At 42.5% G+C, this 14,304-nt stretch overlaps 1 protein-coding gene across 1 annotated transcript; it reads right to left on the bottom strand. All coding sequences in view use genetic code 11, as the record gives it.

The window, feature by feature from the left end:
* Positions 1-916: 916 nt before the first annotated feature.
* EGR_05684 (Serine/threonine-protein phosphatase 6 regulatory subunit 3) lies at positions 917-14,304 on the bottom strand (the record flags this gene model as incomplete). Its single annotated transcript, XM_024494933.1, has 15 exons — positions 917-936; positions 1,204-1,386; positions 1,463-1,800; positions 1,965-1,996; positions 3,291-3,380; positions 3,623-3,708; positions 4,407-4,537; positions 6,257-6,383; positions 10,543-10,732; positions 10,992-11,189; positions 11,252-11,480; positions 11,567-11,677; positions 13,528-13,724; positions 13,765-13,830; positions 14,227-14,304. 15 exons carry the CDS (start codon positions 14,302-14,304, stop codon positions 917-919), a joined length of 2,076 nt encoding a protein of 691 aa, XP_024350629.1.

Here is a 14,304-nt window from a genome sequence, read left to right on the forward strand (position 1 = left end):
TTGAAAGTATAGTGCTGAATTATTGAATAACCCCGCGAATCACTGTGTCCATTTAACATATTCTTTTCCTTGGTGATCATATGCGATTTATTTACCTATTTAAAGAAAGCTGACATTACAAATCAAATTTACCTAAATAATACTTACAAAACCGGTCGTAGCTAAATAGTCTTGATAAACTTTTCTGAGCAAAAATTGACTATTGGTGAAGAATCACTTAAAATATCTTCTTCAAATTCCATTTCTGATTGCAGAAACCCTTCCTTTTTTCTAATTGGTCTCTCTACTGTTGAACCTATTTCAGTGGTGATCGTGTGATTATCCATTGTCAAGAAGTGATAATACCGACACGGAGAAAGGTAACAACAATGAGGTCATAGGTCCCTTCCTTCTTCCACCCCCAAATAAAGTGCGACGTCCCCTACGAATCAGTCTTGTGGCATAAGATCGTGAGCTTCTTCGAGGAAAGTGGGAGATTCCTTGCGCTGATCACCAGGCTTACTTAAACCTCATTTTCAATCAAATGGAAAGGAGTCCAACTCATGCAAAAAAAGAACCGCAAACAAACGCAAGACTGTCAATTTCCTCCGGTCCACAGCTCGCTCTTACAGTCAGCCAATATTCACAAACTACAAACCGAGACAAGTAGCAGATGGTGCAAACCATTCCAACTTTTAGACGGGTAAAGACTACCTGCGAATGACACCGATCCCCAACCTAATCAATACTTTAACAGAAGAGGTATTTCGACAAGACGGTAGGGATTGACAGGCCGGCAGGTAGATAGGTAAACGGATCGTAAGAAGAGCTGGTGGAGGGATGGGCGGGTTAATGGGGCACTGAAAGAATCCATTCAACAGATGCTGGCCATTTGGCGAGAAACGCCAATAGGGATACGAACAAGGGGGAGAGGATCCTATTGATTTCCTTGCCCACCTAAAATAAAAGGGGAAAGGTAGTCACGAACAGCAAGAATGTCCGAGGAAAGTGGTTCCAGTTCACACCAGTGAAATACCTCTTTGATGCCCTTTATACTATCTGTTCATCCTAGAATACCTCCCGAAATAATTCTACACTTAAATTGATGTGTCTGATCCCAATGACGGAATCATTCTTACTGATACTTCAGTGGAAATGAAGCTAGATTGTGTTCCTAACCCCGATAGGTACTGTGGCAGACACCAAGATCGACTTCAGACTAACCGAAGGAAGCGGATTCAAAGTCAGCCCATTCCTCATCTTGGTTGTTGGCACTCCCCCTATCACCATCTCCAGGAGCTGTTGTAGCCGCACCAATGACATTCCCAGCGTTGATTACACCACCAACAAGATGGGCGGGGATCGTCGCCGCAGCAGTCCACGGTGAGACTGCTGGGAGAGAGCGATCTGCAGTTAAGGTTTAAAAATCATTCAGGTCGGCAAACCTGAACAGTATATGCTTTTAGAGGAAGGATAGACTCACAAGTATCCACTGGCTTAACAAAGGGCAGACAACCATTGGTTGAGTTAAGGAACACCGGTGTCTGATTGGTTCGCTGCTGACGGATGGTTAGTGGGGATTGGAGGTCCTCCTCATCCGAGGAATTGCTACTGTTGCCAGTCTCTACATCACTATTCTCTGCCTCCACCTGCTTCACCTCTTTCTCATCTTCATCGATATCACTTCCACGACGACCTTCAAAGCTGACGGCGGATGGAGCCTCCTTGTCGGTATCGTCGTCAAAGGCGTCTTCGTTGGGGTCGAGATGGTGGGTCGTATCGGAGAGGTTACGTCCTCCAACGGAACCCAATCGGGATGTGCTAAAAAGAAAGGAGTTAGTGAACTTAAATGAGATTCTATGAGAGTTTCTAAACACCTACTGACGCTACTGTTTGCTTCCGGCTAAAACCACTACCAGCGATAAAAGTAGGTAGTCAAAGAAATGAGGACTGCCATGGAAAGAAAGAGCAAAAGGTCAACTTACAGCAATTGGAGGTCGGTACCGCCATGGAGGAGCTAAAAATGAGAGAAGAAAGCAATATGCAATACTTATTTGGCTACAATCAGACTCGGTCAGTTGGAGTGACAAATTAACGCAGAACCGACTGAACCTAACGACACCTCCGAGGTTATGCTTTAGGAAGCGTTAACAGAAATTAGCTCGGAGTGATTGAAAGCTTCCCCTTGAATCTCGACCATCAATCCACCACCACCGTTCAACTTTGCGACTAGTTACTGATTACTGAGGTAGTAAATGAGAGGCGTTTATTAGATGATTGAGGAGAGAGAAAGTATGTGCATATAGAGTCGAAATACTCCACTCCAATTTGAAAGGCAAACGTGGGAGAATGGGAGGGGTAGAGCAATTTTCAACAGCAAGATTAGAATGGAGAGGTGAGAAGGGAGAAGATAGGGAAATTTACAAGCACGGGCATTCGCCTGTTTTGATCTAGAATCAAGATAAAAAGTGGACAGATTAGTGCTTGTCCGTGTTCCGACGTAGTGTTCGCAACCAAGCAACAGCGGAAGCGATGACCTACGAAGATGCAAGGAAGAAGAATGGAAAACACATAGAAAGCCCTCTCAAACAAGTCATTTATCCATTTGATCCTATCTTGGCATTAAAATAAAGATCTCCAAAACGAAGGCTATCTAACAAAGCCTTTTTACCATGTAGCATAAGCTTGAAAATCACTTCTCGATACCAGAAAAGACTTTGTATTCGAGTGGATTCACACTAAAGGCATGCTCATTTTAAGTTGTTTGGAATATCTGAAGCATTTTGAAGTGCCATCTAAAAGAAGATCACGACGGGAGAAGGAGCAAATAAACGTAGCTGGGGATAACGAAGAAGGCCACAAAGTGTGCACCAAGAAGATTGTGTTTGTACCAGGGGGAAAATTTCACCTCACCATTTATGAAATGATAGTACTATTGTTTAGACAGATATAGAACTTCTACCACCTCAAACCTTTAGTGGTGGAGGTGGTGATGGCCAACTACCACCATCACGAGGAATAAAGAACGGAGAATAGAAGGGATCCATCAGGAGTAAGCAATGCAAGTAAATTTATTGCGCCGAAAGTGAAGCTGAAACCAGTCATCCACCCAATGTTCAATCAAGAATTGTTCCAACATTAGATGAACCAAAACAGCAGTCTTTTAAAAAGATTCGACCCTCCTACCCAAATCTTGGCACATCAATTTTGCTGGTTAATTAAACAAAGGAGAAGGAAGAGGAAGAAATGAGGAGGGGGAATCTCCGATTATTTTTAAATGGGATACCAAAGGGAATTAAAACCATTCTTACACTAAACAACTGAGCCATGTGGGAGTCGGGTTCACCAATGTGTAGAGCGCCAAGGGAGATGGGAGCCGGTTTCTCGAAACTCCGGTCGGCCTAGAAAAATGGAAAATACCTGATTAAAAAACGCCTAATTTCTCAAGGATCTGATAAACTGAAAGGTACCCATGGCAAACCTCTCGCTTAGGATACAAATTTTAAGATCCTGACGATCTTTTCCAAGATCGCCGGTCCTTCTATTGATTATACCAGGAGGCTAGAACCCAGCGCCATCTAAAAAAATTGCACATAATTTTGTTTTAGAAAAAAAGAGCTAGACAGGACAGGACTAGGCTTACCTTGGTGATGGTCTGTGCCTTGTTGATGGCGGCGAGATCACGTTGTACAAACACCTGCCAGTTGGTTAGCACTTCCAGCGGGAGGCCTAATGACAGAGAGGGGAGAGATGAAGAATTGGTGCATCAAAGGTTATACCCGAGACAAAAAGTTGCTGAATTCAGAAAGTGGGAGAGCTTTAGCATTAACTAATCAATCACCAGATCACAGATTAAGCAGTGACAAGTGGAGCATTGACATCTCCTCACAGTGGATCAATGGTGAAGAAGTCAAAGAACTATGCAATAAGCAATCAAATTCACGGTTCATAATCACTACTTGAATGCTGAACAATGATATATCAAATGTTCTTCTTTTCTGAAAAACCGAACTGCATAATTGCAGAAGGCTTCTCCAACTATTTCACTCGTTGACATAATCACCATTATAATGTGTCATTTACAATCCAATCGAAACGAGACATAAGCTAGCTGTGAGTGCCTCCCTTCCACGCAACATTTCACTCCTAGAGACAGACAAAAATAGCGCTGATCACCTCCGTTTCTATCCCACTTTTACTTCACTGTATCTATTCTATTCTGCACGTGATCACGTCATTGGCTAATGTCAAGGTTAAGCGATGAGGATTCAGTGGAATAATAGAGTAACAGGGAGGTGGAGGCGAGGGAGTATCTTTTCATCCCAAAATCTGACATGAAGTGTTGTACCGAACTGTGGAAGCCTTATTGAAAGTTCTTCTTAACATGCGAATCTCGAATTCAAAAAGCCAAACAATGAACTACCGACCTGCAAGAGACTCGGGAGTCGGGAAGCGCGAGTTCACGAGGTTTGCGATCTGCCACAGGTAGCCGGAGTAGCCTGGCTTCGGACGCATTTTGGAGGCCCGGCAAACCGATGAGGGCTCCTCGTTGTTTGGCCTTGAATCCGTAGGAGCAGACAATCCGAGAAGCAGAGCAGGTGAACACACAATGATTACATTCACACGATTGGTGGAATAAATGTAAGTTATCTCAAATAAAAATGGTCTCCTCTTGATGGGTTAGAACCAATGTCAAAGTAGGCTAAATGCATGTAAGAGATGCGTTTCATGAGGTCCATCTAAATAAAAATAAATTCCTATTTAAAGGTTTGGGATACTATTCTCCCCAGGGCCAGAATACAAAATCCAATTAGAAGTTTAGTAAAAACTTCATGAGGGAAATCAGACGATTTTTCACTAGTGCTCCCTTTGGAATACATTTTAATAAGGATTACCCCTAGAGGAGACTAATTCCAATGCGGTAGGTTAGTAACGCCGAGGGTATTAAGCAGAAGCAAGTTACCAGTGCATCACGTTTTTGGTTGAAGTGGGAAACACCGTCCACAGTGTCTCGATACAGTTGACCTAATGACTTTGGAAGAAATCATAACGAATCTTCATCCGAACCTCACTAAACCTAGGCAATCAATGTGAGCTAGTGTTTCTAAACACGCGACTATATGTAAAATACAATATCTAAATCAACAATTCAGTCAAGTATTCTAGAATTTCAACTTTAGAGGTGAGTCAGGAGCACGAAAGAACGCAAATAATGTAGGGGATAGGTCGACGCCTTTTAAGTAAGCAACCGAGCATAATGAGGAGATAATGTGCGTTGCAGTTCATTAGCCTTTCGTTCATTCACTCGTTAGCTCAACCCCCGAGATGGCAGAGAATCCATCCCACAACAAAAAACGGCTTGCAAATCCAGCTCTAATTGCGTGTTACCGCTTCTTTGTTGGCTTAAATCGCAAACTGATACGTAAATGGCAAGAAAAACCTTCCGTCATGAAATATGAGATCACCGATCGGACTAAGGGCAGAATTTTACGCCCCACATATCTTGATATGTCATTTTGGCTGATTTTGGAAACTATGGTGGTTGGTTGCCGTCAGCGTTATTGCAACTCCTGTTTAGCCCTAAAATTAGCTTATCTGTCACAATACAAATGCAAATTGAATGCCAGTTCGAGACACAATAAAGTTGTCAGATTGTAGTTTGAAAAGAGGAGATCTGGTCTTTAAGACGAAATATTCAAGGGGCATACTTGGGTTGAGATCAATACAATGAGTAATGCTGAGTCAACTTCCAAGCAAAATTGGAAGCAATGACCGTTTGGACAAAAGTAAACCATTTTAAACTCACTGATAAAGGAACTAAAAAAGGTGGTTTTCTGAAGGAGGTCAGAATAGCATCAACTTTTAAACTGGGGGGGGGGGGTTTCGGAAATGGAGACAGAGAAGAAATTTCATTTCAAGAGAATACTATAATCTTGAAAACAATTAAGAGACCAGAGTAGCGGACGACAGGTCAATCATTTATGTAATCTCCAACTACGAGTTTCACTGTTGAACAACATAGTTTGGGTGAGTAAAGTGTGTGGCAGATAAGCCTGAGCTGGAGCCAAGGTAGTGGCTCAATATGAAGTAAGCTGAAAGTGGTTGCAGTGGAGGGGAGCAATGGACACATCCATCTCAAAAATGGTGACTTCTAGTTACGGCAAACCATGAGATTCCATAGACCTACTTATTTATCGAAACCACACATCCCATATTTTAATGATCTACTACTGCAAGTAATCGGCAAAATAGACCTTAAATTTGAAAAAGGACTCACCGACCACCAGGAATGCAGGAGAGTCGAAGGATCCACTCAACGATGTGGCAGTCGTCAAGAAGGTGCCGTACCAAATAGTCAGGCAGTTGGACCTCCGCCCTGTTCTCGCCGCTCTCGGGATTATAATCTACAAAGAAAACAAAAGCATAACCCGTAAAAAGGAAATAGATGACGGAGGCAAGAATGACAAGTTTTTTAAAACTGTATAATAGGCTAAGTAAACCTTTTAAGCCTAAGGCAAATTAGGTCTCCAAGATGGATGGTATGCATGCCTATATCAAGACTTCCAACGTCTCCTGAAGAAGTGCAGAACGCCCCATTTATCAACAGCTCTTTTTACCTTTTGCTTATGCACAAATCAACTAAATAATCACTTTGAAATTAGAACACCTGTCGTAAGTTAGGTGATTCAGTGGAAACTGTCCTAGACGGAGCGGCTCTAGTGATAGACATCACGCTCTGATGCCTTAAATTGCCTTCAGGAGTAACCGAATCGCTTGAATTTCCCCACGATAGATGAAGGGAACTATTGCTAATCTGACCTTCTGGTCAGAACAAAGGCAAGTTCACTCAGGCCTTGGGGTCTAGTACGCACCCATTTACTGCAACATGCAGTCAAGAGTGGTTTCAGCAATTGACAAGTTGACAAATGTCACCAAGATGCATACGCTTAGTGTGTAAACTGTCGAGCGCGCACAGAAGTTGGGAGCGGTTTCTTGTAATGAAGTAATCATAAACATAACCAGTCAATTGTAATCCTTCTGCAGCAAGACACAAGAGTGGCATACCGCCCTTTCACACAATTTACCCCTAGGAGACGAGACATGGTAATGGGGAAAGATTTGAAGTCAACATCACTTAAAGAGGCACTAAATCTCCTCACTCCTTAAACAAAACTTCACAGACTTAACATAGAGCTCATAAAATGCCCTTTTCGGTATAACCGAACTTCTTGCACAAAAATTTAACAAGGCTAAAATTACATTTGCGTCTAAACCTTCCGCCCTTATACCGTTAGGCCTAAAAAGGAACTTATTCATGTTGCCAGTCGACTAATGATTCATCAAATAGGTGGAAAATAGGTTCTCTTTGGGGTTTCTTAAATCTACTTTTCATGCCTTAAGAAATACTGGTTAAGGGGGATGGAATTTTGGCGGTGATTTTAAAGGATTACGGATACTCTTTCAGCTACCATTGCTCAAAGATAAAAAAAATCAACGTAAGGCAGCTACTACAACAAATACTTTTTTCGAGGAAAAAGGAGAGCTATTATAACGTTATGCCATTTAAGTACTATGTAAAACTTGATTTCAGCTATTGCAAACGATGGGGAGGATAGCATATTAAAAAGTGAAGTTATTTCCAAGTTCCTCGCTTCACTGAAGTCTTTGTCTGTCTCCTAGCTGATGAACAACTTCAAATCGGCCTCAGGAGAAGCTAATCTACTCCGCTGAAATTGAGAGAAAAAGGTTGCAAGCTTTTCGGCGCAACCCACTTCGACGACAATTTGTTGTGATTTGTAGAAACCTGTAAGGCGTATGCATCATACAGCATAGGCATGTCTCAGTTTACCAGCCAGGGTGCTTTTTACTGCACCTTTTAATGCCTTCTCGTTTATTTCAACTTCACTGACTATAAAACATAGTTTCAACCTAATGGATGTGGTTCGGGATTGCCCCCTCTAAAAAACAATCAACCACTCAGTGTGTGGGGCATCAAGGACTTCTTCTTCTTGGTAATGAAGAATTACGTGGAGAATAACGTGTCAAGAACTTTCAGTAATGTTTAACTTGGGAGAGAAAAATTACGTTTTTGGATGAAACCCCTAACCTCTGTATTCTTCTAAGAGACCTCCAAGTGCCACCAATTAGCATTAGAAAATCACATGCAAAATGGACAGGCTGGGAGTAAAAGCAAAACATTTCACGAAAGTAAAATTTACAAAAAATGTGCGATAGTTGGGAAAGGATTCAAGGTTGTAACGCCTACTATTCTAAAAAGCAAAACAATTTAATGAGTCTCCTCCAGATTAAAAAAGATTCAGGCGTCATTATTAAAGGGGAGAAAATCAAGGATAATGTCTCTATTGCACAATCACCTCAGTTAAAAAGGAGGACCTTCGCAATGTCGACATGCTCGAGATACCATCTCATTCCAATTTTAGCCAAATGATGAGGACGATAGTGGGTTGAGAAAAAAGTAAACGAATCCAAAACCTCACTGTTTCCTTATAATCAGTGGCGAGAGGTGCATTTTCCAGAAAGAGCACAAATCTGGGGGAAGTTTACAATGCTGCTCTTAAATAAAAGCAGTGAACGTCGTGAATCCTTTATAAGGACTTGAATGAACATTTCAGGGCGAAATCTGCGCCTCTCTGGGATAGACGCCACTTAAAGCACATAACAGTAGGTGAATGCAAGAAGTTTTTGTAATCAGAAATTAACTGAAGCTTTTAGAAATATTTTATTCATCGAGAGAATCATCACTGGAACCACTGACTCCTCCCTTTCCAGCAAGACACAAACTAGCTACGAATCTCACTTCGTCCATACAATGTTATGCGTCTAGAAGATAAAAAGCCCTAGCCTCAAGCGCATCCGTTTCTAGCCCAATTAAGTTGCCCGAATAGGTACTATCAAGATGAGGTGGTAACCATAACTAAAAAGGTAGCAGAGCAGCAAGTTCGCCCTTCACTGCCCCCACCCGAATATTGATGAAATTTCTCAGAAGCTACCATAGCTCTGGAGTCGTAATTAACTACGTAAAGCGGTTAAACTCCAACAACATCCACCGGGTTCAGCTGACCTTTTACGACATGAAGGTTGAAAGTAAGAGGGGAGTGCAGAATACAAATGAAGAGCGCCATAACGGCAGACGGATGGCCACTTATGCTCCGTACTGCATACAAATAGGCAGCTGGATGCATTTTTGAAAAGTGTGAAGTCAAATTTCTACTGAGGTTGACAAACAATTATTTCACTCCTTGCATATTGAAGTACTAATTTAGTGGATAAAATTCGAAGGAACATGGCCAACGACGCCAAGTTGTCACATTCTGTCGGGAGGAGAGGCCATGTCGCGAAGTGAGCCACCATGGCTGATCAGCTTTTTGACCGGTGGTCAATTTACATGACATTGAGATGAATTAGTATTTCTAGGAGGAGTTAAACACTTTGAATGCCTTGAAATGAAGCATAAACAGCAGGCTTGGAGTGCATTTCGTCGGCTAGAGACCAAAGTCATTCTACTTTTTGCTCCTACGCGAAAAAGTATATCTAACCGACGAGAAGTCTTCAAGATCGTGATCTTCCCTATGGAATTTGCTTAGTGGAATTATTTTTTCCTTCGTTGCTCCATCCGAACTTTAGTAATTTTAAGGGAAAAAAGATTCCGTCCTCATCTACAGGACAATACTTTTTCCAAACAGGAGGAATTTTCAAAGAAGGTGTTTTAAACCATACCCATCCGCCAACACTGATTAGTTGCGTCCTCGTGCAAAAAAAACTTGGTCTCTAAGGCAACAATGCATCAGAGAAAAGCCTAAGGACCTTCAGGGTCACCACTACAGTGATATTACCACGATCAAAGTACAAGTCCTATCGAATTCATAGAATTGAGTACAACATGGTGCACAAATTGGAGGAAGACTTTGAGTGTACCGACTGTTCTGGAGCGCCTACCATTCAACTCCTTAGTAGATGGCATCTAGATCTTTAGAAAGCAGAAATAAATTGGTCAGAACGGGCTCACCGACATTTATTTGTCTGGATACCTCAAAAGAAATTTGTCAAATTTGAACACACAATCAACCCACATACTACAGTAAGGTTCAAGATCATAAAGAAAAAGAGGAGGCGATGCTTAGCATACCTTTGGACCCTTTTGACGGCTATTTTATTCCCTTATTTCGAGTCTCTAGTCGATTTTAACGCTACCCATAAATCTAGGGCTCTTGAGATGTTCATAGAAGCTAGGTGTCGTGTCTGCCTAGCTATCACAACCAGACAGTTATAAATAAATAGAAGCTAAAAAATAACAGCCCAAAAGTCAATTTTTAGAATAAGAAAGACCCAATAGTGTCCTGTATAAAGTATTTCTAGGTTGGGAATATTTTTTGAAAGAAAGGAGGCCCGTAAAATGACACTTTTTCACTGACTTTTTTAAACTATGATCGACTAGAACTTAGCCGTCCGTCATGAAGAGGTAGAAACTACGACAACCATACAATTGGTTAATACATGATAAGTATGCCCAAAACCAAAAAAGGAGGAGCTACTGGATCCTACCTTCAGTTTTAGGACTATCCACATCAGATTTAGTGGTATTCAACTCGCCCGCCGCCTTTGTTGTCGCGGCTGACGCCTTCCTCGACGATGACTGTGAGGGGGAAGAAGGAGGAGGCGAGAGGAGGTGGGTAAATAGCATAGCGACTGCTTTTTGGAGGAGGGAGTTGAAAGCATACGTCTCAAAGAGGCGCTACAATCGATGACGTACAAAAGAAAAGGTCACTAAAGATTCCCCTCAGTTTTCCCAGTTACTATTGCGAGGATGTGCATTATTCTCCCCCTACTTCGAGCATGTCTCGTTTCCGCCGTACCCATTACAGTACTGTCACATCACACCATCACAACAGACCAGCAAACAGGAGCACAGATAACAAAAGTGGGAAGAACACGCCAGCCCTCGAGCAATTTCACTTACAAGACTACTAGGATACTTGCAGTAGATAATTTACCATCAGAAAAGGCAGAAAGTGTTCTTGACAAAGGGCCTTTTTTAATGCATCGCCTTCATCCCCCCCGCGACTTTCTTCATCCCGGCTTGGACGAAGTTGAGGAAGAGTGGAGATAAGGTTCACGATTGCAAGACGGCCCTTTCCCAGTGGAGGGTTCAGTACACCCACGGTGGTTGGCACCACGGAGTAATTCTGTTGCTGCATGGCGAAATGAAAAAAAAATTAGTTACTCTACCTCCGAAAAATGGGTCTACACCTACCGAGGAGACAATAACACTGTTTGACTGGAGGAGACTGTACAGTTTGGAAAGGCGTGGAATGACCACAGTGGAGGCCAATGCTTCCACCCGCCTAGTCCGCGTCTTCAGGAGGGGACAGTTGGCCTTGCTAATGAGGGGATTCATGAAATTGGGCATTTGGGTATTGAGAAAAGTGCCCAAAGGAATGTCGTTGTACTCGTCAGCCGCACTATAGGGCATACCATTGGGGCTGGAAGGTAGAAAATGCAGCCATGAATTAATGTCTTTCCAGTCCTCTTAAGTAGCAAAGTGAAGTGTTCGAAGGAGGCTACTCACGACTTAGCCTTGTCCACACAGGCGAGGAATACTTCAATAGCGGAGTTCCGACAAGCGGCGGAAGAGGACTCGTCTGCAATGATGTCCAACACCCGAGACAGAAACGCCCGACTGAAATGACGAAATGGGAGAATCTATTTTAGCACCTTCCCTTCATGAGCGAGGCCAGCGCAAACGAGTTGTGAAATAAATCGGCTGTCGAATTCAAGCTTTATCATTTTATTGAGGCGGCAAAAGCAAAAAAGAAGCTAATTACATTATAAGCGGAGAGAAGGCAGCTAAATACACAATAAATGGGTTCCTAACTTGGCAGCTGCTCAGTAAAAGCACTGAGTGCTACCGTGATGATACTACATGCAAGGGTAAGTAGCTTGTCGCATTACATTGATTGTCAAGGCACAAGTTGGGGACAAGGTGACTCCCGACACGGCGGGTCAAGTGCCTGCACGCACATTGAACGGCCTTTAGTGACAACCAAAGGCCCATAATTCGAACCCACGAGCAACTACTCGTACAACAGACTTCAAGAGCAGCAGGTGTGTGATAAGAGACCTCACTACTCAGAAGTTAAGACGCTGGCGGTTCCCAGCCTACAGCCTTAGTAATTATTTCAGTGGACATTTGGCACGTGCAACACCCGAGCCTAGGTTGCTGACTGCACGAGGGGCGAAAGCGTCCATGGCAACGACAACCACGGTCTCTCACTAACATTTTTAAAATCAATAATTTAGCGCACATTGAACAATCTGTGATGGTTAATGCCCTGGAATCAACGCAGTCATGAGATTAGGGAGGGTAACCCATAAGTTATAAAACCTTAATAATACAATAGTTTGGCAACTAGGTACCTAAACATCGGTCAATTTAAATTCAAGGCGACATTCACGAGGAACAGGCAAGCTGAGCAAGAAAGAGTGCAACAAGCTTACTTCTGAATAAAGGCTCCATATATGGTTCGATAGGACTTCGCACTTTCCGTGAGTACCTAATAGCGCATCCTTTCCAGAAATTAGGTGTTTTGGTTGTCATAGCGAGGACAATTACGTACCAAAACAAGAATATTGCGCCAATAGTTCAAACTCAATTCGACTTTACTTTTACAAGGGCTTCATTACATGTGCAGAGTAATTCAAAAATACCCGTGAGATAGACTGTGAAATCAGAGAAAGACTCCTCTTTCCAACAACCCCAGTCCTTCAGCTGAATGCCTGATGGGATTTCAGGGCAACATCAAGAGTTTAAATATTGCTTGCTGATTCAGTTACCAGTTCTGAAACAGCCAATAAAGTTTGGGGAGCCGAAGAATGGGTGACTAAGTGACCGATCACTAGAAAGATACATTTAAAGGTAGCTGAATCACAAATGCAGCTGCTGAAAGAAATCCATTCATCCGCCCATCCCTTACGGTGAGGCGTGAAGTAGCCGAATGCCACACCTTCCGTTTATTAAACTGTCGTTAAATATTTCAGTACCTTCAATGAAAAGTTAGTTAGAGCTCCGGAAAATAATGACAATCATGCCATGGTGCATTGTTGCCACGACACCGAATATCATTAATCGATTCTACCAATTCATATGCTGCTTAAAAACCAAAGAAATGTAATTGCCTTCAGAGCAAAAAAAACATCTTCCATCTATTAAAGACCACACTTCCCACATTTGTGGCGTCGGTCCCAGATGAGTGAAAAATCAGGGCTTCACATGCCTTTGACACACAGGTAAAAAGGGGACTAAGAGTATGCCTTCCTTAACGGTCTCTGCTTTTAGACTGTGATTTAATAAAGCAAAGGATTACGTATTTTATAGCCTACTATTGCTTCTACTACTACTACACGCACGCGATACGTGATGTCTAGATAGTAAATCTTGAAGTGCTGATACGGGTGGGGCAATAAAACATTTGTCAAAAACAATAGTCCTATTGAATAACGGTCTAGAGACGTAAAATATGTTCGACGCACCTTTCAAAGACATCCAGGAGGGCGAGAGACTTTGCCAGTAGTAAGGTTTCGGATCTCTCATTCTCGGTAGTGTTGGCAAACGTGGTCGTCGTCTTCGTTGCGACTTCCTCCTCCTGTTTCTCCGGAGCGTTGAATGCAACGTGGTTGCGGTAGATACTAACCAACTCGACTAGACAGCGTGCCGCAGATTCCTGACGCTAAAATTGACAAAAAAACGAAAGAAGGCTAATTAATTACGTTTCGATTCTGTGAATCGTCCACGACTGGAATCACTATCACGGTTATGAGTTCACTCGCAACGTACTGTTGAAGACGTAGAAGTGAAATAGGGAAATTCGATCATTTATCCATTTGATCAACCAGGACCTCAGTTACAGCTAAGGACAGGACTGGCCTATTCTTACGTGGGGTCCCTCCATCATTCGTCCGAGGCGACAAAATGGAGCAACGATGCTACATCCATGTCTATTTCAAAAGGATGAGAGCAAATAAAATTTCATCAGTCGGATACTACCTCGAAAAGGCATGTAAGCAAAACACTTTCTGTGAATGGTAAGATCTATAGATTCTTGCGGTAAAAGGGCTATCGAAATCAGGTCTACCTATAGAAACTACTAAAAAGCAACCAGTAATGGAGCAACACCGAATATGAACGAATTGGGAGCCTCCACAAAGGAAGTGCTTGCGGGAAGGACATACAAAAATCAACTCCTCTTCGAGATCTGAAGCACTGACACCACCCTTGAAGGTAAGAAGCCAAGAAGAACTCAGAGACAT

The sequence above is a fragment of the Echinococcus granulosus genome (genome assembly GCF_000524195.1).
Source record: "Echinococcus granulosus chromosome Unknown EG_S00044, whole genome shotgun sequence".
NCBI lineage: Eukaryota > Metazoa > Platyhelminthes > Cestoda > Cyclophyllidea > Taeniidae > Echinococcus > Echinococcus granulosus.